This window comes from Hydra vulgaris, chromosome 10 (genome assembly GCF_038396675.1).
Source record: "Hydra vulgaris chromosome 10, alternate assembly HydraT2T_AEP".
Lineage (NCBI taxonomy): Eukaryota > Metazoa > Cnidaria > Hydrozoa > Anthoathecata > Hydridae > Hydra > Hydra vulgaris.
The window spans coordinates 14,023,454-14,044,485 of record NC_088929.1 but is presented as its reverse complement, the minus strand read 5'-3'; the positions used below and the strand labels follow the sequence as shown (position 1 = coordinate 14,044,485).

Below are 21,032 nucleotides of genomic sequence, written 5' to 3'. Positions count from 1 at the left end.
ATAAAGACACTTTATCATTTATACACTCGTTAAGAGTTATTTATAGAGTTATCTACAAAAGTACCTTACTATTCAGTTACTTGGAAGGAAAAATGTATAGCTTACTCGGCAAGATTATAGAAAGGTTAGACTATATAATAAGTTTATCTTTTTCTTTCAAAATACAGTTTTGATTACCTTACTCATGAATCAACCCATAACTTTGTTTGTCTTTTAAAACAATGACACACCTAAAACGAATAAGGTAGTAAAAACCCGTAAATCTTAATCAACAATTAGGTGATGGTAATGAAAATATTGATTTAAACATTGTAACCCTGAAATTTATTGAAAACAAATTTGATACAAGCACGATAAAAGCTACATTGACTATGAAACAAGCTTCAATATAATCTCAATACAAACTCTTTTGCCAAAACACAAGCTCCATTGATCTTTATACATTAATCAACAACATCAAACATTTAGATTAAGAAATTATAGCAGATGCAAAAAATTTGACGAGGAAAAAGAAAACACCTTCGGCTTGACTGTGGGCAATGACAGTTCTAATTTGCTAAGTGGCATCGATGTTCTGCAAACCTCGTTGATACAAAGTTTTAAATAAAATTAACTCTTGTAAATTAGTTTAACTTTGGTTAATTTGGTGGTTTTTTCAAAGTTCAAGGAAAAGTTTGTATTTGAAGATTTTTGATAAACTTTTTTAAGTGTAATCTTGTTTTACAATAATGGGTTATGATTGAAATATATGCAGTTGGCGCTCTAGTAGTTTATTTAATGTACTTACAATATTGTAAACAAATTAACACTACGTAATAATATAAACACTTTTAGAAAAACATCAATAAAAAACGATTTGAAAATAATTTAGCGTTTAATTTAACGTTGATTAAAAATTATTTGTAAAAGAAAAAAAAAATCTCATCTAGCAACAAATTCGAAAAAGCATGGTGACGTGTTAGATGACGCGGACTGACATCATTATTTGGCAACTTTTCTTGTAAGTTACTCATGATCACTTTTTTAATTTTTTTTTATCCTTTTCTAGCTAACTGTGCGTTAGAGTGAACGGATTTCCAACCACCTCGCAGACTGTAGGTTTTAGCTTCCGTATGCAAATAGGAAATTATTATAAACTTGACATGCAGCAAAATGTATTTTCATTAATTTTCTTACAATTTATAAATATCGATTTCTTTCATTTGTTGGTTCAAAAAAATCATTCATTGTATGCAAAAAATTGAAGAACGTTCTATGAAATCAAGAGCAAAAGCAATACGATTATGCATTATCCAAAATTACAGGCAAATTAAAAAAAAAAAAAAAAGATTGTTTTCAATATAACAAATAAATGCGTTTTCTAGCTCTCTGTATTGAATACCAACTCGATAATACATGTTGTTATAATTTTATTGGGTTTTGTTAATCTTTTTTTGTGCGTATTTATTTTATTATTATTGAAATAGCTTTAAAAATTTTATAAAAATTTACACTAAGATGTTATTTCACCAGCAAAAGTATTTAGCGTGCTTAATTGAGGAAATTAATTAGGTTACGATCAATTAGTTATATGTTGATTGTTTGTATCTTGATTGCTTGTATCTTGATTATTTATATCTTAATTGTTTGTATCTATTCTATTCATTGAAAGCAACAAAAAATCACGAAAAGTTAATCCATGATAATTTAAAAGTAAAAAAAAAAATTAACTCAAGCTCAATTTCCCTTTCCACTCCCTTGGGAAATTTGTTCAATTGAAGGGGAATTCCTTTTTTTATAAACCGACAAATTTATTTATATTACTAGACTATTGTTGAGCTTAAAAAAATAAACCAAGTCTCAAAAAGCATCCAAATCTGATAATATTTATGTCGATCTTCTTGAAATTAAATAAACTTTTAATTAAATTATAATATTTTTCTAAATTTTGTACTCATAAAACTATGATCAAATAATATCATGTAAACATGAGGAAAAGATGCAAATATCTTGTTATTAGACATTAAACAATCTACAAATATTGCAATACAGCTCAGTTAATAATACTAATTAATGTATATACAAATATATATATATACAAATATATATATATATATATATATATATATATATATATATATATATATATATATATATATATATATATATATATAAATATATATTTATGCATATATATATATGCATATATATATGCATATATATATATATATATATATATATATATATATATATATATATAAATATATTAGTATGAATATACAATACAATATAGTATGATATAATATAAACAGCAATGCGTCAAAGTGTAAATGACATAAAACATTGCTGCAGATCTCCACAGCTTGCTGCTCTGTAAGATGGAAAAAGATTATGTATGATCTGATTAAACGAAAGATCTAAATAAAAAATAAGGATTATCACACAACCATCTCAAGCTTAGACTATCGTAGAAAGAAGGAAAAAAATTCTTCATTTTAATTTGTGTTAACATGTGAAAATTTGAGTAATATAATATATGTTTGCAGTTTGAATAAAAAAGCGGCGTCGAATGCCTTAACACAATATAAACAATTCTACCGACAATTTTGGTATTGTCATTGTCATTAGGAGATTCTTTTTTCGCCTAATAATTGTTATTGATAATAGCATTATTATTTATAATGGCATTGTTATAACGCAATGTAACTTTATTGTTGCTTCAACTGTTATTTTTTGAAAAAGTTTCTTCATATGTCTTTCATAATTAAATAAATTAAATTTACCATTATTTAAATTTTTGTTTTAAATATGCTATTATTTACTGTTGTTTTATAAATTGCAAAACGTATTTTGTAACATGACAGTTTAAGTGTACCAATTTAGGAATCAATGTATCTTCCGAGCAAGGAATCGATGTATCATCCGAACACCAATATAATTGTATGATGTCAAGCTTAATCATCGCTATGTGTATATAATCTTACATAATCGATATCTAAAATAGAATTTTTTTAATTATGATAACATCTCCTATTTTATGTGTTTAACGACAAGTTTATTATCTGCATTGTACTAAATGTCATCGCGATTACTTCAAGGTAAATATTTTTTCGTGGAAACATTTTTTAAAAAGTGCGAGCAGCTCAGTAATCTATTTTTTTTCATGATATTGTTTTCATTGAAGAAACGTGTGAAAACGGAGAACTTGATTGGTTAGGAATTTCGGTTATGTAAATAAAATTTAAAAAAATCAATAAGTATTATATATAAAATACAAAAAGTTGAGATAAATTCAATTAAAATAAATGCTAAAATTCGAAACTGTAACATAATCAAACTACAAATTTAATTATTTTATTAACTATTTTAAATACTTATCATCAAAGCACCATTTTAAATTTATATATATATATATATATATATATATATATATATATATATATATATATATATATATATATATATATATATATATATATATACACAAACAAATATATATATATATACATACACAAAAAGTATATATATATACACAAACAAATATATATATATATATATATATATATATATATATATATATATATATATATATATATATATATACATGTATATATATATATATATATATATATATATATATATATATATATATATATATATATATATATATATATATATATATATATATATATGTATATATATATATATATATATATATATATATATATATATATATATATATATATATACATATATACTATATTAATAATTAGAAAGGTTATAATTAATAATATATGCATGACATGACATTAATTAAACATGCTAAAATAAGTTTTTTGAAGGCAAGTTACTGTTTAAACCATATAATTTTTATCACCGTTAATTTAAATATATGAAAGAACAGTAGGAGGTGACCAATTATTGCTTATAGCATTAAATAAATAAAAACAACTTTTTTCTGCATTACGTAACCATAGTAAATGCGGTCTTTTGCAGTTTTAATAAAGTACTGGAATTGCAAATATTTGCTAAATACAGTAATTTTTTTATTTAGCTTTTAAAAATTAATCAAATAGAACTTTAAAAAAACTTAAACTGTTTGTTGTACTTATGAGTCTGCGGGTTTGATACATCTTAATAAAAGTGCTCATGTTTTTATGACTGAAATTGTTAGTTCTTATTTTAGAGTACTAGTGATTTAAACACCTTAAAATTTTTAAAAAATATATTTAATGTAAAGGATATTCGGTGAATGGTTTGCTTTTGAAAAGATTAAAAAGAAAATCGTTTTTAATTTGAAAAGCGTAATAGAACAAAATGCCTGTTGTTTCTGTTATATAAAGAAAAAATCTTCCGTAAATTCTTTTTATTAATTTTGTTTGAAAGCAAAAGATGGCACCGTATGGAACTAAATGTATAATGACCAAAAATACTAGTTGGTTCCCGTTTCAAAAAACTAAAAACGAGTTTAAATGTTTCTCACTACATACGAATACTATTACGAGATAAACAATGCAAAGTTTGCTAATACGGTAAACTTGACAAAATCGACGACACAATCGTACGTACAAACATGTTTAAGTTAAAACAATCGACAAAGCAATGGTACACGAAGAGTACGTTTAAATTGTCAGAATAGATTAGACGCACAGTAGGGTTAATTATTTGGTATTAAGATTACATTTTTCATTTGCATGCGTTGATGAAATAATAATTATAATGGTATTAATAAAGCTGTACTTAGTTGTCATTGGTTAATTACTTTTTTGAAAGATGTTTTTATCTGTGGTGATAATAGAATGAAAACTCCTTATCGTAAAAATATATTAAATCACAAATGTCAAATAATATGACTGGAGATGTTAGGCTTTGGTACAATAGTGCAAACCTCTAAAGCACACAAACAAAATAAGCTGTGTTTTAAATGTTTGATTAAGTAAGAAGTTGACAAAAAAGCGCATCTTTTAATGTTTACCATAGAATATAATGGACTCAAAATGTCGAACCGAATCGGAAACAATATTTTGAACGATAAAATTTTTTTAAAAGGAAAAAATGTTACAGAAAGTTTTTTAAAAGATTTCTTAGAGCTGAGTTTTCAAACTGTTTGTATTTTTTATTTGTAGATTATTTGTATTTTTTATTTGTATTTTATTTGTAATGTTTGCGATTTTTTGTTTGTTTGTTTCAACTATTTAATTTATAAAGATTATTAATAATTCAATATATAATATTTGTCAATATATTATCAGTTATATATTTAAACACAAATTTATTTGTTGCATAATTAATTTTTCCCCGGCTATATCTCATTAAATTGTTAACTATGTTTTTGCTAAATCAAAACCTGAACAAAGGGTCTTAATGCGGATTTGAAATTGGTTATTCAGGTTGCTATTTTTTTTGGCAATGTATACATAGATACTTAGATTGTTAAAGAGATCAAATTTTCAGTAAAGTTAAAAATATTTAGTGTTTTTGAATAACTTATGATTATTGATTTGTATTTATTAATCAGGTTTTTTCCTCTTATTTTTAGTATTTCATAGCAATTTTTAGTAAACTAATATGGGAAATAACGAGGATGAGTTTACTTGGAAAAAAACAGAATATAAATTAAAGTTTGTAATAGATAATCCGAATTTTGTTTTACCCCAAGTTGTTCGCGTAATTCAAGGTTATATGGTTGATGAAGACGATGCTTTAGCTAGCGGACAAATTTTAATACTACACGGTAAAAAACAAATTGTCAAAGTTTTTGGAAAAGACGAAAACGGAAAGTGTGTAAATATTCCTTTAAATTGCCCATACGAAGTAAAACTAATTTCACTTGGCGAACGTACTCCATACACATGCATCGGTGATATATGTAAAAAAGAAAAAATTCCACCTTTATTAAAAACTCATCAAGATATAACACTACCCGACGGAACGCATATTGCTTCTAATTCATTGATTGAAACTAAAAATAAAGTTTTTTCAGATTCTGAAGATTTGATTGGTCTTTTATGTAGTGCGGAGGATGATGCAAAATCTTTTATATTGCCATCTTCTTTAAAAGGATTGTTTACAGAGTGTATTTCAAAAGATGCGTCCTCAAAAAGTTTTTTGTTATCTGAAGTTATCAAAGAATACGGTTTACCTATTGAAATTCAGTTCACTCCTGTTTCAGATAAAAATTGCAGCTACGGTCCTCATCTTGGTCCATTAAAACTTGATGAAAAAAATATATATAGCTCCGTTTACGCTACATCAGTTATTGATGGTGTTAGGTATGCCATGACTTTTTCTGCAGAACTTCCTGTTACCGTTCAGGTGTCAACAGGTGTAAATGAAATGCGTGCTTATGCATCCAAGAATAAAATTAATTTAACAAAGTTTGATTACGATGAAAATGATCCATATTCTTTATTTACTATAAAAAATCAAGTTAGTGATGAAGCCAAGTACACACCGAGAACACGTAGGCAAAATAGTACAATCAGCATAAAGACTTATAGAAGTTGCCCTGCGCAAATAACAGGGCAAACTCAAAAAGCCGTATCTGATACATCTGGAAAACGAAACAAAGGAACTGAACTTAGTAAAGATTTTGAAAAACTAGTCAAAGCTAAATTTGGATTTAACAAGTTAAGACGTTCAATGTCAAGGTTTCGCGATAAAAATCCTGTTAAACAAACCGCTTCTCAAAGGAGTAACAGTATAGATTTTGATAACAGATCCTCATCAATGACAAGTGAAGATGGTAGCTCCAGTACAGGAGATTATTCAGTTGACGTTACATCTACAGGAAGCGGAAGCATTAATGGCTCATTTCAACATATTATTGAATGCATGGACGCACTTTCTACAAATCACCACATGAGTAGAACGCCGTCAATAAATCGACATTCTAGAAAAAGCAGTAGTGATTCTGGAATCTGTGTACGTGCCAGAAAACAACAAAACTCTTACAATAAATCTAACTATAATAATCAGGACAGATGTGACTCGGACAACATTTCTCAATGGAGCATTAAATCACAGACTAAAAATGTTCCAACTGCAGCATACCTTTGGTCATCAGATGGCGATGATCAAAATAACAATAGCAAAGTATCTGAAGTTGAACATAGTTCTGAAAAACATTTTATACTGAAAAATACACATGAAATTAATGCCCCAATAGAAAGTTCCCCTCTGACTACGACACGCGTTGCCAGCATGGAAGAGATTCGAAGCCTAAGCGAAGAAGGTGTAATGTTTGTTTTAGATACTTTAAAACTTTCTGAATTTAAAGATACATTTCGTAAAAATCAAATTAATGGCGAACTGTTACTCTGTTTAGACCAAGATGAACTAGTAAGCGAGTTAAAACTCTCTTTATTTCAAGCAAAAAAGTTAATAAATTACGTTAAGGGATGGAGACCGCAATGCGAAAACTTAGAACCCAGTGAAATATCACGAAGAATTAGCTTAAATCCAAAAATATGGTCAGAAAACGATGTTTATACTCACTTAAAAACAATAAACCTTGCCGATCTCGGTGACTTTTTGCGTTTGAATCAGGTTAACGGTGAACTGTTACTTAACATTCTCGACAAAGATACTTTATTATCTTTGCAAAACGATCATGCCATAAAAATATCTAGTTTAGAATCAAAAAAACTATTAAACTTTGTTGTTAATGGATGGAGACCTGACAGTTTGCAAAAAAAGACAGCGAAGTTAGTTTAATTAAAGTTGCTTTTATTATTTAAAAATAAATTTGTATCGTTTAAGAGTGATTTAAGTATAATTTTTTATTTAAAACATTTGTTGGTAATCTTTTAAGTTTATAGATTTTTATAAACTGATTAGATTTATACTGGTTGGCTAATTTATTGATAAATTGAATGGATGCTTTATTGTTTTATTTGCTAATTTATCGGCTGATTGGCTGATCTTTTGTTAATTGGATTAGCGAGTTTATTGACTAACATTTAAAGTATATCTTATATAAATATATTTTTAATACGTTGACAAATATGTTATACAAGTAATATATTTTGTCAATTTATAAAGATTTCATAATGTCTTTCAAAAACTAAATAATTTTGTACATTACGATAGGAGCAAATTATTCTTGTCATTAAAGGACTCATTAGTAAAACAAAAAAACAAAAAAAACAAAAAAAAAAAACATAATTTTAAATTACGTAAAACTAGTCTTAAAATAAAATTTTTTAGAATGATGCCAGTAAAGATAATTAAAATAATACAAGCATAAGCAATTAAAAATTGGTTTGTGCAATTTATTTAAAAAAATTTTATTTTTTAAAATTAAATAACTAAAATATTAAATATTAAATAGCAATAATATAGTATATAGAAAACGGCTATTCCAAGATGGCAATTGAATATATTATATACAAACATCTATGTCATTATAGTAATAATAATATATCTATATCTTTATATATATATATATATATATATATATATATATATATATATATATATATATATATATATATATATATATATATATACATATATATATATATATATATATATATATATATATATATATATATATATATATATATATATATATATAATGAGCTTGTATATATAATATAGTATATAATGAACTTTTATATAAGTATATTATATACACTTATATTTGCAAAATCATTATATAATTGCTTGGTCCCAACTAAACTTTTGATAGAAGTCAGTGGTTTCTCACACGAATAGAATAAATGTTTTAGATATATTTTCATTAATTTATAAATTGTTGAAAGAAATAGTTTTTAACTGCCTATACAATTGGCACCTGTAATTAAAACTATTCTTGGAACTATTTCCTGAACACTTTAAAAATATAATTATTATTTAAAAAAATGCAACAACTTTAATGCACAACTACACTGAAACAAACACAGCATAAGCAAAAAAGCAGAATAGTATAAGTAATATTATTGAAACTACGCAAATTTAGACAGATGCCCAGAGGAAATGTATAAGTAATATTATTGAAATTACGCAAATTTGATGCCCAGAGGAAATATCATAAAATATAAATTATATTCTACCTAATCATTAGATCTTAGTTACCACTTAGTTACCAGATCTAACTTTCAAAAATATGTTTAGACTTATACTATATGAAATTATACAAAATAAATTTTTCACAAAAAGATATTTAAAAATGTTTAATAACTATTCGCGCAGCGGAGAACTTCGACTGAATTAAGTAAGGATAGACGTAGCGGAGTATGCATACATCGCCTAAGAGTTTTGGCTTTAAAAAGACAGTCTATTTGATTAATTTTTTTTTTCAAAAGAGTTTTTTTTATGACTTTTATAAAAAAAAAAAAATTTAATCATTTTTTTATTTTTTTTTTATTTTTTAGGTGCCCCAAGAAGTCCTAACGGTCTTGTCACAGAGCACCGCGAAAGTGCATCAATTAGACTATCTGCTCAAGCCAAAACCCAAAGTCAATTATAGAGTTATGTAATAACCTTTATATAGAGTTCACTACTATAACAAGCCTGGTCACTTGTGAAAATATATTTCCTTATCGTTCAAAAGTCGTTTTGAGCGTCTTTTGAATGTTCAAAAGACGTCTTTTTAGAACCAAATGCCCGCTGGGTAGTATCATTAAGTAACACACTACTAACAAGGAATATAATTCTGTGATTGTTGCGCAACATAAAGCAAAAGTCAATATATGTTTGGTTCTGAAAAAATGCGGGTTCTTCATTTGATACTGACTTTCACTCGCTTAATTGCTCCTTAAATGTAGTGTTCGAGTTAAAAAACCATGTAGCTATAATTAGTTATTCTCATGAGTCAATCATGTAGGTATTCTTAAGAATCAATTCCATTTAAGTTTTTTTTCTTAAGGTATAAGGCAGGTTTTCGTAGGAGTCCACCCCATGCGTTTTTTAAAGTCCTTACTTTGTCAGTGATTCATAAAAGTGTAATGACTAAACAAATTTTTAGGTTAAATTTCCCAGTCTTCTGATTAATAAGACACTGTTATCCACCTTAATTTCCGTTTTCAAAAAAATTTGTCGGAAACAAAAAATACTAAAGCTGCTCAAAAAATAAACGAGATTATAATTGTAGACATTTAATGTCAACAGCCATAATCTCGTTTATTTTTTGAGCACCTATATTATTTTTGGCTCTTTCATCTGCAATTGTTGCTTGGAGAGAAACATATTTCTTGTTTTAAAAAACAAGTTTCCTACCCCATAATTTATTTCTTAAAACAAGAAAAATATTTCTTGTTTCAAGAAAAAAAATTTCCTACCCTGCAATTTTTTTCTTAAAACAAGAAATATATTCCTTGTTTCAGTACAAAAATTTCCTACTCCGCGATTTTTTCTTAAAACAAGAAATATATTTTTCGTTTTAAGAAAAAAAAATTCCTACTCCGCAATTAATATCTTAAAATAAGAAATAAATTTTTAGTTTTAAGAAAAAAATGATCAAAGGATTCCCGATTTTGCTGTGTATAGCGACAATTTAAACAATTCATTCAAAACTTAAATAGGTTAAAAATTGTCGGTGCAAAATAAAATTCTACAAATAATGAATTGTACAAAAGCTTAAACTATTTTAAACTTTACTTTTTTAATTAAAAATCACTAAGTAAGTATTATTTTTGATGTTTATGATTGTATCTATTTATTCTAAAACTGCACCTGAAATAACTCTTTAATATTTTGAATTTATTGCTGATTAAGTAAAGAAAATTCCATGTCTCGATCACGGAAAACTCCATGTCTCGATCACGGAAAACTCCATGTCTCGATCACGGAAACTTTGGACTATTTTGTTATGTCACTACAAAATCATGCTTGCAGCAATTTTTAAGATATGTTTATATTGTTAATTATTGCATATAATAAAATCAGCAGTATAGTTTAACCCCCAGAGCAATCTATATTGTGTTTAACCCTCGGACCAATCTATATTGTGTTTATAATTTAAAATTTAAAAACTTTATTTTCAGTTGAATGTTTACAATAGTTTTATAAAGTATATAAACTAATATAACCTATATTATATAAACTAATAATATAGCATATAAACAAATTAAAACCAACACATTAAACTGTATCAGAGAATGCACACAAACATTCATATCGAGATTTATATATAAAAAGTTACATAAAAAGTTTAACTCAAATTATAATTGTAAATTTGTATGCATGTAAACGCATATTGCAATTTTGGAAATTAATAAAATAAATAAAATAAATGACAATAAATACAAAAAATTAATTTTTTTTGACGTAAAAATGAAAAATAAAAGTAAAAAAAATAATTTTTGACAAACTTTACAAATACAAGATTTTCCATGCCATTCTAAAATTCTTTTTTTTGAACATCTATAAACTGTTTATTGACATTTTTAGTTTCATTTTCTAGAGAGTTCTATATCGAGGTTGCTCTGTTTAAGTTATTTTTTATTGTTTATTATTATTTTTACTTATGTTTAGAGACTATAAGTGGGAGTATTATTTTTTACTGCAGCGAAATCTATACGGGAGGGATTTTTGATAATAATTATTTATAGATTTATTTATTTCGTAACTTAAAATAAGCTTTTACAATGTTTTTTACAACATCAAAATATAACGCATAAAAATTTAGACCGGAGCTGGTAGAAGACAAGGTCTTATCATCAAGCCATGTTAATAACTGAAAAATACATCTGATAAAAATAAAAAAGAAATTAAACTGCCTTAACAATTATTTTACTGCCTACAAAAAAAAAGATTTTTTTTTTTAAATTCTCTCTTTTATTCAATTTTTATTTTTATTTTACACGCGCACACACAAATATACATACATACATATATATATATATATATATATATATATATATATATATATATATATATATATATATATATATATATATATATATACATATATATATATATATATATATATATATATATATATATATATATATATATATATATATATATATATATATATATATATATATATATATATATATATATATATATATATATATATATATATATATATATATATATATATATATATATATATACATATTTGTGTATGTGTACCATTTAAAAACTTGGTTTATTTTTTAATTTAGAGTTTCATCTAATGAGAGATATAGCCTTATGAAAAATGAAAAGTCTTTTTTAATGAATTTTATTAATTAGATTATTATTATATCTTGAGAAAAACAAATCAAAAGACATTACGAAAAAACTGACAATGTAAAAGCATTGAATAAGAGAGAAAGTAGTTCATGATAAAAAGCTTTTTATTCGTGAAAGATTTCTTATTTGCTTTTCCAAACAAACTTTTAATATAATCATGAAACTTCAAATCCTTATCAATTGTAACCCCGAGAAGTTTAACCATAGAGGAAACAAAGATCTTAACAATTCCAGCCATTAAAAGTCGACCTTCACAATTTTTGAAGCCGACTTAAAAAAAATTGAAATCTATCCGGATTTGCAACCATTTTATTTAAAGTATTATTTAGTGTGAACATAAAATTAGATCACCTGAAAAAAACGACGCAAGAAATCTTTAAATTGATGGAGAATGTGCATTTTTTTTAGGAATAACTTTCAAAACGTTGAAAATAAGATGTTTTGCTACAAAAATGAAAAATAAAGACATGAGGTGTTTTACTTCCAAGATAAAAGCAAGTGTTTTAATTAAGGCGCTGTTCCAATTTAGGCAAATCACCCCTAATTATTTTTTGAAGTAGTCGTTGTTTTTATAAATTTGAAGTTTTTGTTGTTTTTTTAATTGTTATTATTAATTAATAAATTTTTTCAAACTAGTATTAATAAACTAATAAATTTTTTCAAACTATTATTAATAAATTAATAAATTTTATTTCAAATATTTAAAATTAATAAACTACTCTAAAAAAATAATAACAATTATAAAAGCAGCAATAATTAATAAGCAACAAATAATTTTTTTAATGTGTCTCGTAATGCGCCCAATTATAAAGTTTGCTGGGACCCAAATGACTAAAATTTTTTTCCGCAAATTTTTAATATAACTTTAGATTTCTGAACAAAATTTTAGCTTTATTGTGTTGTTATTCCTTGTTTCCACTGAAATAAATCAATAACGAAATTCTATATGCACTTAGATTTTGAAGTTACTTATCGTAAGTATAAGTTTATAACCGATTTTTAACATTCATTTTTGCCTCAAACAAGTATATTGTTGACATAATACTGAAACAAGTACTTGCAGTAGGAGGAGGAGGAGGGGAGGGGGAAGGGTCTTCATTACATACATAAAATGAAAGTTTAACAATTGCTACCAAAGGTAATATGTGTGAAGCATTTTTTACTTCGGCAACCTTAACTTTCATCTCAACGCAGCTATAGTTTATATTTATTTACATTATATATATATTTTTGAGATGTTCTTAACCCCTCCAGAATATTTTAGTCTCTTCAAGAGTTTTCTAGTATCTTCCAAAACTTCCATAGCTGGAGCATTGCGAAAAAATGAAAGTTTTTTAATGTCTTCTGCAATTTTCTTTCACCCTCTAAAACTTGTTTATTTATCTTTATTTTTATTTGTATATATCTAACTTTTAATAAAGCATAAAAAGTAACAAGACTTTTCTTTGACTTGCATTTTTGTTTTTTTATTGTTTAACTGAGACTAGAGAACCATAGAGTGAGAAATTATCATCAATCGATAATAGCAGTGAAAAAATAAAAACAGCAAAGCCATTTAAACTACGTAAAAGTACAGAAAAATAATAGACAACCAAGCAAGAATTTTTTAGTAAAGAGCTTTCCCACATATCAAGATATGTCATTTTTTTTTTTGTGCTTTTTTTTTTTTTATTATTATTATTTGCCGTATATTAAAATTTACAATGAAATAAATGGTGTTAATAAATAAGAGCTGGAGCAAGCAGAAGTCTTATCATCGAGCCCTATTTATATTGAAAAAATCGTCAATTTGTATACAAAAAAGAAAAGTCGCTATATACATAATAAGAATTTTACACATGTTAGTTACAATATAAATATTAATATAATATAAATATTAGTGTTGAAATATAACGCAATATATCAAAGATTAACAACAACATAAAAGTATTAAAGTATTTTAACAAAAAAAAATAAAAATAAAATAAAAATAAAACTGCAACGAAAGAGAAGTAGTGTCAATAACTATTTTTTTAGATAATTTATTTTATTTATGTATTTATTTTAAAAGAGATATTTTAAATCAAAGTCATTTTGTAATAAAAGACTCTTAGATTCTTTCCTGAATTGTTCCAAAGAGATGTATTGAATATTATTTTTTTTTATAATAAATTTTGAAAAGTGTTTCCATAGAAACGGTCTGCGGTGTTAGATTTGGTAAGAACTTAGTTTTAAATTGGTTTTTGGTACAATAAAGTTGTTAATTGAAAATTTAGTAGGATACTTGTGCGAGATTTCACTAAAGTAAGACTGAAATACAATAGGAGAAAGCCCATGTTTTATTTTAAACATGAATTATAGAACTTGGTGTATATTAAGTTTATAGATACTTAGGGCACCAAACTTCCTTAAAAGAGGTTCGCAATGAAAAGTTCAGTGTGCACCAAATACAATCCTGCATGCGTGTTTTTGTTTACTATAAAAATTAATTTACTATAATTAGTACTACCTCATACAATATTACAATAAAAGATAAAATTATGAATAAATGAAAAGCATATTTTTTTCAAGGAAGTGGTGTTAAGTAAGTTGAACTAAACCATATTAGTTTTATATAATATGGAAATATTTATTGAGATTTTATATGTATTTTATATGTGCTTTTCATGACAAATTTTCATCTAGTATTACTCCTAAAAAAATTAACAATTGGTTTCCTTTTAATAAATGTTTTATTAATTAAAAGATTAGGTAATTTTAGAGAAACATCATCACCTTTACTAGGTTTGGAGAATAAAATAAATTTAGTTTTTTCTATATTTAACGAAAGCCTATTACTTGTTAACCACTCGTTTATTTTTAATAGCTCTTTATTAAATATATTCAAGAGAACTTTAATGTTTTTGTTGGAATAAAAAAGATTGGAGTCGTCTGCAAACAATACAACATTTAAAATATTTGATAACAAATCATTTATATACAATAAAAATAATAATGGTCCTAAGATTGAACCTTGGGGCACACCACATGTAATGTGTTTTTCTTTTTCAATTATTTTATAAATAATACATTGTGACCTGTTCGCCAGGTAACATTCAAACCAAAGTAAGTTTTTATTTCTTACTTCATAGAGTTCCAGTTTTTTAATAAGTATTTTATGGTTAACAGTGTCAAAAACTTTTGACAGATTAATAAAAACTCCTAAGGCAAAATAGTCATTATTGAATGCATCTGATACATGATTAATCTGTTCGATTACCGCATGGTTAGTTGAATTATCTTTTTTGAACCCAAATTGTTTACTGTACAACAAACTTTTTAACATCAAATAGTGATTAAGTCTGTTGTACAAAATTAGTTCCAATAATTTTGAGAAGCAAGGTAAGACGGAAATAGGTCTGTAGTTGGAAATATTAGTTTCGTCACCAGATTTAAAAACTGGAGTGATTATGGCAACTTTAAGTTTTTTTGGCACAACACCTAGTTTTAATGAAAGGTCAATAATATGAAATAATGACGATTCAATAATATCGAAAACTGACTTAACAATATTTACACTAATTTTATCAATCCCTGCACTTTTATTACTTTTAAGACTATTAATACATTCTTTTGAAACGTTTTCGTGACTGCTCTCCTGCATTCATGAACACCTTAACTTTAACAAAAAAAAAAAAGAAAATGAATTTTGGAATAAAAAGATAAAAGAAGGATTGCACATCAGGGAAAAGTTGAAAGTACCCCAATATGCAGTTTCTCACTGGAATAAAAAATGTTCTTGCATTCACTGAAAATAAACTGTTTAAAAACTTGTTTAACGCTTGTTTAAAGATAAACTGTTTAAAAACTTGTTTAAAGCTTGTTGTTATTTTTTCTAAAAACACTGATAAATGTGTACAAGAAAAGATAAGAATTTAAAACTTAAAATCAATATTTATTAAGCTTTATTTAAAATGATTTAGAATTAGACCTTAAGAATAGATGAAAATCATATAGATGTATATAAATAGGTTGCTTTGATAAAGAGACAAGAATGCCAAGAAACTTATAATCTGTTTTGAAAATACGGATTACAAAAAATAACCCAGTGCGTACGTTCAGGGGACGTCCGTTAGGCTTCTTACGGACGTCATCAGGACAACGCATACCCATTGGGAAGAGTTATATTAAAAAAGATTTATAAGAAGTCTTCGTGTAAATAAGATTTAATAATGAGTCAAATGTCGTTGATGTCTTAAATTACTATATGATAGCGGGATACAGTTTTTATGTGCCTTTTTTTAATATTATTCATTTATTTACAGATGTAAATATAATATTTGCAATATTTTACTAAATAAAGTAAAGTTTAAACTGAAAATAGTTGATAAGAAGATAACTTGTTCTTTATAGGTGTTTATTGCAAGATTAACAACTAAAGATGATGCACAAACAAATGTTAAATGTGCTCATTTTATTGCTACTTTTTCATTTAGTTATAGCTTAATTGTTAAAAATATTTATAAACTAATTTAATCCTAAGCATAAAAATGATGAGCATTGTAATTTTTCATGTGTAGCTGATTAATTATTTTTTAAGAACTGAAAAAAAACCCGGCGGAAGTAGAAATTTTGATTAAAATACTTTTTTTGTCTGAAATCCAACTCGGTGTGAATAAGCAAAATGGTGCGAATAATGTGAATAAGCAAAATGGTGCATACATACAATATGTTCAAACAATGTTCATATTACAAGGTTTACTATGATTAAACATATTTTGAAGATGTGTATTGTATAACTATTGTAAAATAAGTTATAATGTGATACAACAGAGTGTACTAGAGACATAATTTTTTAATTCAGAATACCTCTTAAGATTTTCCTTTTTTTTATGTCTCCATGAGGTCTACATTTGATTAATTTGTAAGTAACGTTTTTCTCATGATTTTGTTTTTTAATCAACTTATTGATAATTCCTATGTTGATAATTCCTATGATGATATGTTGACATGATGATGATAATTCCAATGTTGAATACAATTATTGTTAGTTTGGTACGTGTTTATTTTTTGAAAAAGCATATGAAAACTATGAAACAAGCTTTGGTATGCTTATGCAAAAAATTTTAAAAGGCTCAAAAAATGCTTAAGCTTAATACGAGTTAGTTCTCGTAAGCCTTGTAAGGAAGAAAAAAACTTTCTTCTTCTCTGATACATATTAATTTTGTTTTTGCAACACAATACTTTAGTTAAATAGTTTTCATGCATTAAGCACCTTCAAGAGTTCCAATATTAATATAATTGTGCTCAAGAACACACGTGGTTTACAATAAGGCTCAACAATATGCTCATCATATACTTGTTTATAAATAAAATCCGAACTGTCTTTTGGTCGATTAAAAAAAGAAAGTTGTCTTTGGTCAATTAAAAAAGTTTTTATTTAAGTAAAAATGAAAATTTAATTACGAAGAGTTTAATCATACTTTACGTTTTTAAAATTACATCATATAGTTGTCATTTGTTGAATGATTAAATAAATAAATGTAAGTTATATAACTTAATATTTCATAATATTTCTAATATGGGTTGTACTCACAATAAAAAAATAAATTTATATATATCGTTTAATTTATTGAAACTAATATAAGTTGTCTTTAAAAGAAAGACACAAATAAAGGAAAAAAAGAGAAAGATACTGACCTATACCATAAGACTACTTTTTCTTCTCAAGTATCCATTTAACCAGCTGCCTACGAGCCAGCTCCCCAGCATTAGAAATGTGCTCAGATATATATAGTTAATAAAATTTCCCTCGTTGTTAAAGTTTAAAGCTGCTAAACTTGTTTTAGCTAGTTCTCAGAGGTGTCCAGGCAAAGGTTTTTGAGCGAATCTTGTAAAGATCTTAACCATAGATGTGTTAATTCTATTGTTATGGATGCGTGGAACAAGGCTGGTTTAGGTCATTATTTCTGCAGCTCCCGTTAGGTAACAAATAATGTAACTTTCAATTGTAAATAAACGAGCAGATAAATCAACAAACAAACAAATAATAAAATTTAAACGTAAATAAATAAAAAGTAACCAATACCTAAGAAATTAACAAACTTTAAATGTTCTATTTCTTTAAAACGGATGAGATTTTGAAGCTCTGCAATAATTATTACATGGGGTTTCAGCATTGGTAGATTTACCAAGAATGAAAATTAAAAAAGTAGAGAAAAGACAAATGAAAAGAGAGTTTTAAGTGAACTTTAGCTTTAAATCTGATGCTGGCTCTTTTGCATAAGATTTAAAGGAAACCTTAGTTTTGAGTCATAAGCTTTAGTTTTCATTGAATTACTTTAATATTCTGATTTTACCGTAAAAGCCAACGTAAATAAAAAATCAAAATTAAATCTAAAGTTAGTAGTATTTTTTTTGAGTAAACTAAATTAAATTGCATTCATTTAGAATAGAAATATCTAGCTGTTTATTATTTATATAAAAATTTAGATCCTCAGGGCTAATATTTAGTTAGACTCTGGTGTATTTATAGAGTTAATACCATCCTTATAAATACCATCAACATTTCCTTGCTCTTGTTTTTCTGCAGGTGATACATGCTGGAATTACACTTCTTATCACTCATTTTATTGAGGTTATTATTGGTAAGAAAATAAAGGGCGTAGTAGAGCAATATATGTAAAATTACAGAAAGCCTGGTCAAGCATTTAGGCGGACAACATGGAGTTGATCATCAGGTTTGATTAGAGTGAGCTCCAGGTTGAATCCTTCTTGTACTCTAAGGTGCTTAATACACGAAATGGGAGATTTTTTAATTTTTGGAAGATATTTCTATCCACTTCGAGCTTTTTAAGATACTCTCTTTTATTAGTTTTAATTTGTTATCAACAAATAATATGTATCTTAAAACTAATAGTAAAAATTTCAGAGTAAACCGGATTTATATTAGTTCATGGCAGATGCTCTATACCTGCTGAACCTGAAAATGATTGAGAAGGTAGCCGAAACGATAAATAAGGAAAAGAAGAAGATAGTAAGGACGGCAGAAATGTATATATATATATATATATATATATATATATATATATATATATATATATATATATATATATATATATATATATATATATATATATATATATATATATATATATATATATATATATATATATATATATATATATATATATATTGAATTGAAGAAAGTTGTTTAAGGAAAAGAAATTTATTTGAATATTAAAAATTGTACAATAAAAATTGTACAATATAATGAAACAGATTTTTTCAGCCGGGTCTGATATTCAAATATCAGACCCGGCTGAAAAAATCTGTTTCATCACGGAAGGAAATTTATAAACTAAATTGTAAATTAAAAAATAAATTAACAAAAAGTCATAAACGGCTCTGATAACATTTGAAAATCTCTTAATTAACAGTAATTGGGGTTTAATACAGGGATGCGGAGTCCGAAAAAGGACTCCGGATTTGAAAGTTACAGAAAGATTACTTCATCCTAGTTTTTGGTATCCAGGAGCTCTAAAAATATAAATAAGTTTATGGACTGCTGACAGGAAAAAAATTAAGACTTTTAGGTTAGAGGAACAATCATTTTTTGAACCCGGAGTCCGTAGGTATAATGGCGGCAAGGACTCCGGGACTTTAAGCTTAAAAACAATAAGTTTCAAGTCATTAAATCTCATGAATTTTTTTCTTATAGCAGATCATAAGTCAACAAACATGTTTAGAGCTTCTAGACACTACAGACTTGGAAAAAGTAGAGGTATAAAGCCGGAGTCCTTTTGGGACTCCGCATCCCTGGTTTAAATATTATTTGCAAGAGTTCTAAATTTTCTGTTATTTTTCTTTAAAACATGGGTATCGGAAGGTACGATGGAAACGCTGTAAAATAATGTTTCTACTTAGAGCTTTATTCAAATATATAGAGCTATCATTCAAATTGATAAGATGCAATTAAATTGATAGAAGGCTATCAAATTGATTAAAGATAAAGGTTCAGATTTTTTTTCAAATAAGTAAAAGAGTTAATTAAGTTAATTTAATTTTAGATAAGTGTTCTTGGATAATATTTCAAATTAATTTATCTACTCCAAATTAACTAAAATTATTTATTGTCATGAAAGCACATGCCACGGAAAAACAAAAAGTATAGGTTTTATAAATATTTTTCTTCATTGTCATTGTCAATATTTTTAATATCTACTTCTGCATCTCCGTTCTTTTATTTTCATGTCAATAATTTAAAAACATCTAATGATTTATGAAAGATACTGTTCAAGTATAATTAAATTAAATTTTGTAGGCAATCATCTAACAAAGTGCATCTTTAAAACTCCATTAGTGTAGATGCATTACCATGAAACAAAAAAAATAATGCAACAAAAAAAGCAAAACCAACGAAACAAAAATATTATTTACGAAATTTAATTTATGAAATTACTTCTTAAGTAATTTCATAAATTAAAATAATAAGTTGCTGCTATTTTAACTTTTGTCTACATAATGTATTTATTACAGCTTAAAATATTTTTTTTTTACTTTTATCACTTTCAACATGGAGTTTTCTTTTTCTTGCCATAAAATTCTTTTTTTGACATAAAGTTTTTGACATAAAGTTTCCCAAAATTTTTTCTTAATTGGTTGAAATTTTTTTTTTATTTCATGAAGCTTACATAGTAACTTGTGATACTTACATCACAAATAGGAGTCTGTGAGTAATCGTATATGTTTACACTTAAATCCTTCAACAGATTTTTTTAATCCAGTATTTGGAAAATGCCTCAACTATTTCTTGACTTTATTGGTAAGAGATGTTAGTAAAAACACTGGATAGTTGACTCCCAGGGTCAGTTATTTTTAAAAGCTGAATATGCAATACACTAAAAACTGAA

The 21,032-nt window shown here is 25.7% G+C and overlaps 1 protein-coding gene across 1 annotated transcript; it reads left to right on the top strand.

The window, feature by feature from the left end:
• The first annotated feature begins 853 nt into the window (after positions 1 to 853).
• LOC105844767 (uncharacterized) lies at positions 854 to 7,858 on the top strand. Its single transcript, XM_065807304.1, has 3 exons — positions 854 to 1,000; positions 2,863 to 3,077; positions 5,519 to 7,858. Exon 3 carries the CDS (start codon positions 5,548 to 5,550, stop codon positions 7,693 to 7,695), a length of 2,148 nt encoding a protein of 715 aa, XP_065663376.1. The 5' UTR covers positions 854 to 1,000; positions 2,863 to 3,077; positions 5,519 to 5,547; the 3' UTR covers positions 7,696 to 7,858.
• The last annotated feature ends 13,174 nt before the right edge of the window (positions 7,859 to 21,032 follow it).

What these genes read in the sequence shown, in the direction of transcription:
- LOC105844767 (XM_065807304.1), top strand. Translation starts at nt 5,548, where the DNA reads ATGGGAAATAACGAGGATGAGTTTACTTGGAAAAAAACAGAATATAAA.